This window comes from Alosa sapidissima, chromosome 4, assembly GCF_018492685.1.
Source record: "Alosa sapidissima isolate fAloSap1 chromosome 4, fAloSap1.pri, whole genome shotgun sequence".
Taxonomy (NCBI): Eukaryota; Metazoa; Chordata; class Actinopteri; order Clupeiformes; family Clupeidae; genus Alosa; species Alosa sapidissima.
Window position 1 is genome coordinate 35,979,865 of NC_055960.1, and position 9,689 is coordinate 35,989,553.

Genomic DNA, 9,689 nt, shown 5'->3' on the forward strand with positions numbered 1-9,689 from the left:
TTTTGCTTTCCAAGTACAAGGGATTGAAAGAATACCTCTGGTCATAGTATGACTAGGAAAGGCCTCTTTGCATGAAAATGAAACTTGTGGAAGTGCTTGTTCACAGCATTTCAATTTAAATCTACCACAAACATGGATAATGTCTCTGCCTGGCTTTGAGAAAAAGTAATAATCAGACATGCGATTCAACAGTGATGTAATCAACAGTGAGGCGTCATACCTTATCAACAGGAGAAAAAGGGAATTCACTTTGTGAAATCAGTAGATCCTCATCAGTTTGGATGTCAAGGTTCTGCCACACAATCTGAAAGGGTAATCTGGGGACTAGGTAAGAGGGGGTTGAGAGAGAGAAAGCGACAACATTACTGCTTTGTGAGTGTGGATGCAATAATCACTGTTTGGGGAATTAACCGCTTGTCTGTCCATGCAGCATAGTCTACAGCACTGCTAAGAATGGATCTGGCCATGGCTTTCCAGTCTACAGCTTTCACGCTTCCAAGGGAGCTACTTATGGAGGCTGCCGTCGCTGCAGAGTAATCCAATCCAATAAGCGCTATCCCCACGTTAACCACCGGAGAGTCCTGCAGTTACCGGCTCAATAATCCCTTTCGAGGGTTACAAAAGGCAGTGAAAACAATTTGCCTTTCTTAAAGGTGTTTAGGAATCCTCCATATCATAGATTGCCAAGATATCGGTTTTTTGTTTGTTGTTGTTGTTGTTGTTGTTGTTTTCAAATATAAAATATTTATATATAAAAAAGATTACTTGCACATCAACCGTCCACTGACTTATTGTCATACTGATTATTAAATTAAATTAAAAGCAGATACATAACAAATACATAACAAAGCTTTCATAATGACGCAATACGATGTGGTTATTACATATATTTACAAACACAGATCTGGTACTTTAAGTCTGACTCCTTGATGGGACTGTTTCATTTGTTAGCAATGTACGATAATATTGGCCCAACATAGGCCTAGGTATCCGCTGATCAAAATAAATAAATAAATAAATAAATAAATAAATAAACAAACAAACTTAATTATTGGCAGATATGAAGATAGAAAAGCATCGTAAAAATCTGTTCACAAAAGATGAGATTTTCATTTGAAAGAATAAATGTGGCATATTTTATATCTAGTCTAAGGATTCACTTATTTCAGGAGTGAACGTCTACATTTGTTCAAGAATATATTTTGGATAGAATCAAAGGAATTGTTTTAGGCCTATGTCATGTATCTAAAACAAGTAGGCTTAGGGTTAAGTAAGCATAACCAAATAGGTTAATATTATAGTACAAGATAGATTTGTTCTCTTCGATTAATGATATTATCAGCAATCAGCCCATAGGAGTTCAAAATAGAGGTTATGGTCATTTCAGGTTCATGCAACAGTCCTTGATGTTCTCTGTATCAGCAATCAGTCAAGGTGAAGTTCACTACGCTTTGCCAAGGAAAGTCAAAAGTGATAATGCAGAACACTCGTTTTTTCTGACAACAATGAAGGTGATTAGTTTAAATAACAAATTTAGGCTGACCAATACATTTTGCCTGTTTTTGCCTGTTTTCAATTTTGCATTGTTGTGGTGTGAAGTGTAAGGCCTTGGTCACTAGGCCTAGGTGATTCTAAAATATAAGATCTAGGTCACTTGTTTGTACAAAGTGGGCCTGAGGAAATGAGTTAAATAGATTGTGCTTTCAATAACGGGATATTAATGGTAGAAGTTGTATTAAGTACCGAAACAGACTAAGGCATCATTCCTTAAACTTGTATACCACAAACTAACTAGCCTAGCCTGGGAAACCAAGACGAACTGAAGGGTCTGGTGTCAACTAGGCTACAAACTAACATGAATATGAGGAAAACATTCCGAAATGAAAATGTGAAACTGTTTACTAAGTTTAGGATGCTTCATACTGTATTTCCAAATTGAGGTACAAATCCTGTAAAAGTGAAAGTATGCTATATCCAACAAACTTGTTGCTGTTGGAAGTTGATAAACTGATCATAGTTTTTGCAACAATTCATTTCTAAAATGGCATCTATCATAAACCATCAGTCTGGTGCTTTAACAAAAAATATAAACTTGATCAAATCCTTGATCCAAAGATTCTTAAAGAACGCAATTTTGTGTTAGCGTTTTTGTTTATCATTATGACAAACTAAAATGATTAATAAGAGGTTTGGATGAATCCCTGTTAGGCAACCAACCAATCTACGCTGATCCACATGTTGTGCTGAAAAAAACATGGTTCCTGATTACAAAAATATGCATTATTTTTAAAGCATGCCAGCGCCATTAGTATACATCATCATCATGTGCATTGAAATATGTAACATAAACAAAAACTCAACCCCTGTGCCTTTTTTCCGCCGCAGCACTAACGCACAGACTGGAATGTAACTTATTAGGAAGTTAACGTTAGTTGGTCTACCTCAAGACAGTTGGTCATGGAACAGGTTATACAATAATACAAGAAAAGTACCTTTTAATGGTCAAATAATATTAAAAAAAAAGGCATTTGTTTAAAGTAGCACAAAATATGCGTCTTAAACATACAATCACGTCACCACAACACAATGTTACTGGCATTCAAGGAGAGGCAGTGGTTAGCTTGTTAGCCTCGCCGCTTGTTGGGCAAGCCAGCCATTTAGGATGAGCTAGCAAGCTAGTTAGCATGAAGCAGGCTATCTGGTTGAACAGCAATTGGCAGACAGTGTCGAAAAAATGTTTCATTTCTTACCAATGCCCTGGACGTAAGAGATGGAAAAACAGCCACTAGCAGAATAAAGTCGGTTGATTGTGACATATATTTTAAATTGGAGATCGTGAAAAGAGCGAATGCAGTGTTCACTGACTGTGGAGGTCTTCACCAGGTGCTTCCATGTCTGTTTACCAGGCAGCATTGTGGGACACACACGTCACTGTACCCTTTACCCGCACGCATGCACGTCGGGAAAGCTGGCAGTTATCATGTATTGTCAAAAGCCTTTAACTGTACATGTAACTGTTGTCATTTTGTTTACTTTCATGCATATTTTCCGACTTTAGGGAAAGAAACTATTGCTGCACAACAGTAGGAATGGCAGTGCAGTTTAGTAATCTATGGTGGTAGCCAACCAGCACTGTCAAGCGTAGAGGCGGGGCAGTCTGCTAGCCAGCACTCTATGTTGTCACTAGGACCTAGGTTGTCTGCAAAGTTTTCTGTAGGAGGCGTGCGTACTTCTGAGATATATCATGGGGGCAGTAACTGATGGTAAGGTCGTTTAATTAGTTTACATTGTTGATCAATCATATATTAATTATGAAACCTGCGCCCTGTTTAAGAGAGAGATGAATTAACAGGCTAGTTGGAGTCTATCAAGGACCTGTTCAAAATAGCTTTTCACACAATACAACTTGTTTAGCTTCCGATTAGCTTCTTGTTTAGACGTTACTCTGAAGTTACAACTAGCTAGAACGTCAGTGTAGGTTGCTATTGGTGTTAAGTAGTTCGGTAGATCGGAGAAAATAAAATCTCTAAACCTAGCTTTGTTATAGAGGTTACATCAATATGGGTGTGTTTCGAGTAATGAGGTCTTTTTTTTTATTTAACCGGCAGCTGAGCTGGCTAACACGCACGTTAGCATTGGAGTTAGCTTAATGCTATCATTTGCTACATAACATTGTTCGTCTTTCTTCTAGGCACCAATATTGCAATTGCTAACTACACTGTGCATTGGTTGTCTTGTTCTGCTCTAGACGAAGTTATTCGAAAACGTCTCCTCATTGATGGCGACGGGGCTGGAGACGACCGACGTATTAATGTGCTCCTCAAAAGCTTCACAAAATGGTGCAACTCAACTGGCTCACCTGAAGAGGGGTAAATCGTGGGAAATCTGAAGATGCTCATTCTTTGGCAGGATTGATTGTACTCAAATAGACACTACATGGCACTTAAAAGACTTCAAATTGTGCCGTGTGCGTTGGAGAATATTTTGACTCTTCCTTCATCTATGTGGCTATTGTTGATGTAAAACGCTAGAGTGCTCCCAAAACTCATGTGTAATGTGGGATGCAAGTTAATGTCCGCCCAGACATTTAACTATAATCCTGTTTGTTTGTTTGTTTGTTTGTTTCCCCCCAGAGTAATCCAGTACCAGAGGATGGTGGGCACCTTGTCGCAATGTGAATTTTCGATGGGGAAGACCCTACTAGTGTATGACATGAATCTCAAGGAAATGGAAAATTATGAAAAGATTTATAAAGATATTGGTAAGCGACATGATTTCTAGAATATGACAACTGAACATTCTGTATATAATTAAGTGTTGATTCTTTACTTTATGTTTTATTATAGAGCAAAACATAACATCAGCCCATGACAAAATCACAGAGTGCAAAAAGGAGATTCAGCGGGCTAAAAGAATACGAAAAAATCGCCAAGGTATGATCGTAAACTAAATAACAGTAAAATCCTTTGTGGCATCTATTCAGCTAGTACTTTTCGACTCTGCATTTGAAGACTGACTACTGTGTCTTAAACATGTTATGGGACGAACTGTATTCTGCCTCTTGACCATGTTCTTTTATGTCTAGGTCATATAACTAAATTCAATTCATATATAATATATTTTTTTTTTTCTGCAATAGAGTATGATGCTTTAGCAAAGGTTATACAGCAGCATCCGGACCGCCACGAGACACTGAAGTGAGTATTATCCTGTATTTGAGAAATCGAAGCGTGTGTGTGTGTGTGTGTGTGTGTGTGTGTGTGTGTGTGTGTGTGTGTGTGAATATTAAGTTGGCTTCATCTTACTCCTGTTGTCTGTCTTGTAGATCCGGTGATTTGCTTTGTGTTCAGTTTTATTTAATAAGCATCCCTTTAAATATCTACAGGCAGCTTGAAGCACTCGACAAAGAACTTCAGCAGCTTTCACAGATTAAAGAGAATGTTGAAGATAAGGTAGGCTATGCCTGTGGTTCGCTCCTTTGCATCATTTACTATTTGAAACCCTGGTTCCCAGAATCTTACCTGGTATCTCACTTGGTCTGTTCCGGTGCAGTTGGAGCTGCGGAAGAAGCAGTTCCACGTCCTCCTCAGTACGATCCAGGAACTGCAGCAGACACTGGAGAGTAAGTGAATCTCCCCGATGATACATTTCTTTTTTTATTCACTCTAAATACGGACAGTGATGACTGGGCCATGTGTTGATGGGGTCAACATGAAGTGCTGGTGAAGAAGCATGCTTTTCTGCAGTGCCAGCCTCGTGTGTGTGAAATCACCTAGTAGAGTTAACTGTTTGTAGGGTTGCTGAAATGATCACCTAGTAGAGTTAACTGTTTGTAGGGTTGCTGAAATGACCGCCAAGTGCCAGAAAGGAGGATTTGGTAGTGATTTATTAGTTTCTTATCTACTAATCTTAAGTAACCATCCTGTTGTGGTCATTCACTTGCCTTTGGTTTGAGTGATTTAATTGTTCTCAGTTATTTCATATTATTGCATAAATTAAATGTAACATGTTGATGTGCTAGAGGTGTCCAGCGTTGCCCCATCACGAGTATGCGGTTGCAAACCAGGGCAGTTTGAAAGATCAACAAGGCTCAAGCTCAGAGCATACTTCATTCCCATGGCGTAACAGAGCCATCTTATTCCATTTTGGCTTCGTTTAAAAAAATACAAATTGCTCCTGCCAGCTCTGCTCTTGTTTTGGTTACATAAACATACTAAAGTTGTCATATCTGCTACATAAACATACTAAAAATGTCATATCGGCCTCTGGTTCATATGTGAGCAGCACAGCTAGGGCACTAGACAGGGGAAAGCCATGGAACTCAATCATAAAACAGTCTTTGAATGGGTGAAAATTGATGAGAAAATTAACTGCATGAAGGTACGCAAATCATAGCACTTTCTAGACATGGCAAGTAACACTCAAGTTTAATTGGCTCTAGCCAAGATTTACTGTAAATATTCATAAGTGATTTAATTTAACTCACATTGTTTGTTGACAGGCTAGTCTACACATCAGTCTCTCCTGCTGCAGTTATACCCCTTGGCATCATGCCATTTGATCGGTCGTTCCTCAAAAGTATAACATGAATAGTAGCACCCCTAAACTTAGGAAACAGCTTCATGTTATGTTTTGCCAAATTCAAAGGGCATTTTTTTGAAGTAGCCTGATGCGTTCACATCACTTACGGCTCCTACACACAGTTGCGTGCGTTGCAGTGCTGGAGATGCATCCCGTCCACTTTACATGGGCTCACGTCATCCATGGCGAACTGAATTGTGGGTCTGTTGCGTCGCGTTGCTCCCGTCGCTCGCGTTGAGAAGTTCAACTTTTGCTCCACCGACGGACAACAACAGACGGCACCAGCCAATCAAATTATGATTATAGGCCTACTTCAAGGCATTTGCATAGTAGGCTACACCCCCCCCCCCCCCCCCAAGCAGTTCTGCTAGGGCACTCAAATGGCCAGTGGCTTGTTAAGGTTTGCTAAATGGGGTAATATCAGGAACCCATGAAAATGTTGGCGTTTTGATACAAGGCTTAGACAGGCAAAAACCGAAGAGTGCTTCAAACTTACAAAACAAAAAAAAATACCTCAAACCCACTGCTTATCAAGTTATTTCTCTGTTTAGACAGTTTCGTAGTTCTTATGGTGTGATGATGAACTTAGTTCACCAACGTTGTTGTTGTGGATGTGCAGTAATTTTGTGCCGTTTTCTGTCCTCAGCTGATGAAAAGTCAGAGAATGACGATACCCAGGAGAGCTCGATGGATAACGGTGACTGACTGCTGCTTGCTGTGGCCGTGGCCAATGATCATGTGTTTACTGAAGTTTATTCCCCTTCAGCCCACCCAGGCCTTTAGAATGGGTGCACTCTTTTATTTCTGTTCCATTTTATGTGCTTTGAAATGCATTGTTAACATTAAAAATGTTTTGAAAAGTTTTCAAACTGTTGAATTCCTCAGAGTTGTGGTCATTTTATTTTGTACAGCCACTTACGGCTCCTACACACAGTTGTGTGCGTTGCAGTGCTGGAGACGCATCCCATTCACTTTACATGGGCTCACGTCATGTTGCCGAACGGAATTGTGGGTCCGTTGCGTCGCGTTGCTCGCGTTGAGAAATTCAGCTGTTGCTGCACCGACAGAACGCAACTGTGTGTAGAAGCCGTTACCCTTCAAAAAGTACGTGTGGGCATCATTTTTCACATAACACCTCAGACCATGGTATATGAAATAAGTGAACACTAATTGACCTTGCCAGCATATTTCCACATCACTTGATTAACTTGGCAGGCTGTTAAACTCACTTCCATAAGAGGGTCCCTTGGTAACTCAATATAATCAGCAAACCACTCCACCTGTGTCACTCTCCACTTAATATTTTCATTCATGAACAACTTGATGACCTGAATACGCTGGCAGTTGTGAATAACCATGGTTTCAGGTTAGAAATGTACTATGTTACTCTTCGTTCATGCCACTAGGTGGGACTGTGCCACATATTTTCATCATTTTTAATAATTTGGTATTAATAATCTCAAGTATTCAGTTTGACATAAACTCACATTTATCGGGTAATGCTTTAATAGTGTAGGGGTCCATCAAATAATGTCCATCAAATGGAAAATATATAAAAGTTCTGTAATAGTTTCCTGAGTGATCCATGGAAATTGGAATTGTCCTTTTTTCTCTATTTTTTTTAGCATTGCATCAAGGCATTTTGGATAAAAGTCTACCAATTGACAAAACATGCTTAAAAGCCTTCAAGGCAAGACATCTCTTCTTCAGGCATACCATCCTCTGTGGAAGGACATGTAAATGGCCTGTTCCAAGAGCAGACCTTCAGGCATGTCCTTTAAAGGGCACTCTATGTGGTCCCATTTATCAGGGCCTTATTGACAGACTTGTTTTTTGAACTTTGAGGTTGAGGCACTGTAGCCTTAAAGTTCAACAGCTTGTATTGTACAGCAAAGCCTACAGGTGAGGTGACTAAATTTATGAGCATTAAACGCATAGTCACATTCAAAATTGGACTACACAAAGAAGACCTTTACAGCCCTTTAACCATAAAAAATCTTGCAGCACTGGTTGGACTTTTTTGTAATTATTTCCATACATTTTTACACTGAACTGAACCTAATAGTAACAATTACACCACCTATAATATCTGGTTTCTTAGACCTGTGCACCTTGTTAAGATTTACTTAGCGTCCGCAATATTTCTTATTGCTTTCCTGAATTATTTGGGCTCAATTATTGTTAATATTCTACAGTCTTCCAGTCAGGTATAAGTGGGTAGCCATGCCCAGGTCACAGAGCAGCTCCTCTGCGCGTCGGTGAGTCCTTTGCCTCCCCCTCATCCATAACTCTGTATAACATGACACCTCGGCGGCCGTCATCCTTTACTTAAATACCGTTTTTGTACTGTATGATTTATAGTATGCGTGCCTTAAGCATGTCTAGTACACATCCAATAACAATATGCAAGGCATGTAAACCCTGGCGTACGTCATTCTATTTAAAACCAGCAGATGTCACCAGTGACATAGGACTGATATCCGCTTCTTCCAACTACAGTGTTCACACGCATTCCCAAACCTCAATGTTTATGTGAACTGATGCATTATGACCCTCTTGGCAATACACAATCTGTAAAAATGATATTTCCTACTTCTAAGAGAGAGAGGAAGAAGAATTCCTTAGATGGCTTTCAACAGAAAAAGGCCTATCAGAGTACACTGCTGGAGAGTGGACTAAGCTCAACAATTAAGCACAAATGATGCTAAGTTGTGATGCCAAACAAAGTCTGAATCAATCAGTAATCATCATGACAGCCTCATCACTAATGCTGATTGAGAGCGTAACACTTGATATATGCATGTGTCACACTGATATGAGCAGAGAGATTATGACAGGGGCGCAGGGGCATAGGCAGGCTACTGTGCATTACAGCTTCACCACGTGTTGCGACAAGCTGCAATCCCACAAGAGGTGATGTGCGTGAGTGATGCAGATTGTGACACCGAGGCCGGCCGCTATCGATGCTGCGGTCCAGCTGCCTCCTGGATGGCTTCCAGATCGGAGGTGACGGACAGGCTGCGGGTGAGCAACAGGAAGTGCTCCGGCGCCATCGTCCACTCGCTGTTGCTCTCAAGCGCCACCGTCCACTCGCCCTGGTTCTCAAGCATCGTGGTCCACTCGCAGTGGCTCTCAAGCTCCCTCATGAGCTCGTTATACGAGGCCTCGGACTCCTTGCCCTGTCTGAAGCACACAACACAAAAGGGCCCCATTGCTTACAACAACGTCTGCACCTGCGCCACACTAATGTTTGCACTCAATATTGCTCAGCGTTGCATGTTTGTGATGATGTTGTCCCAAATGTTCTGACTGGACTTGCTGCAGTATTATGGTGCAGCACTGTAATATCTGTAAAATACTCTGCAGCTCTTCCACGCTGGCTCTGAGCTCTGTGGATATAACGCTTTCCTTCTGTGGATATAGCGTTTCTCTCCGATTTAAAAGACTTGAATGTGCAACATCCAAACAACAGTCCAAACTTTTGACGGATTGAATTAGATGTGTGTCCCTTCCTGGTGTGTCCTTAATTATCAGTAACATGCAGTGGTATGACTGTGCAGGGCTGTCTGCATGTCTGGTGCTCGTGTGATGCAGAGCTAAGCCCATCT

At 40.6% G+C, this 9,689-nt stretch overlaps 2 protein-coding genes across 4 annotated transcripts in view; one reads left to right on the forward strand and one right to left on the reverse strand.

The window, feature by feature from the left end:
- Positions 1-2,921, reverse strand: part of LOC121706812 (ataxin-7) — a 28,149-nt gene extending 25,228 nt beyond the window's left edge. Inside the window, exons 1-2 of one of the 2 annotated variants that reach the window (XM_042088851.1) lie at positions 2,751-2,921; positions 221-317 (exon numbers count right to left, since the gene is read on the reverse strand). The gene's annotated coding sequence lies outside the window, so the exon portion shown is untranslated. Of the gene's footprint in view, positions 1-220; positions 325-2,750 lie in introns of both variants that reach the window. The other variant, XM_042088849.1, reaches the window with a different exon arrangement.
- Positions 2,922-3,008: 87 nt separating this feature from the next.
- On the forward strand, positions 3,009-6,958 carry thoc7 (THO complex 7). Of its 2 annotated transcripts, none has more exons than XM_042088857.1 (8): positions 3,009-3,263; positions 3,749-3,869; positions 4,134-4,261; positions 4,347-4,433; positions 4,640-4,697; positions 4,886-4,952; positions 5,053-5,122; positions 6,728-6,958. In XM_042088857.1, the coding sequence occupies exons 1-8, from the start codon at positions 3,245-3,247 to the stop codon at positions 6,784-6,786; spliced, it is 609 nt and encodes a 202-aa protein (XP_041944791.1). In that variant the 5' UTR covers positions 3,009-3,244; the 3' UTR covers positions 6,787-6,958. The 2 variants fall into 2 exon arrangements, with proteins under 2 accessions (XP_041944791.1, XP_041944792.1); XM_042088858.1 differs by lacking the exon at positions 3,009-3,263 and adding an exon at positions 3,425-3,564.
- Positions 6,959-9,689: the final 2,731 nt, after the last annotated feature.

What these genes read in the sequence shown, in the direction of transcription:
- thoc7 (XM_042088857.1), top strand. An exon ending in AAAGATTTATAAAGATATTG is followed by an intron (nt 4,262 to 4,346) that starts GTAAGCGACATG and finishes GTTTTATTATAG; the next exon opens with AGCAAAACATAACATCAGCC. An exon ending in ACTGCAGCAGACACTGGAGA is followed by an intron (nt 5,123 to 6,727) that starts GTAAGTGAATCT and finishes TTCTGTCCTCAG; the next exon opens with CTGATGAAAAGTCAGAGAAT.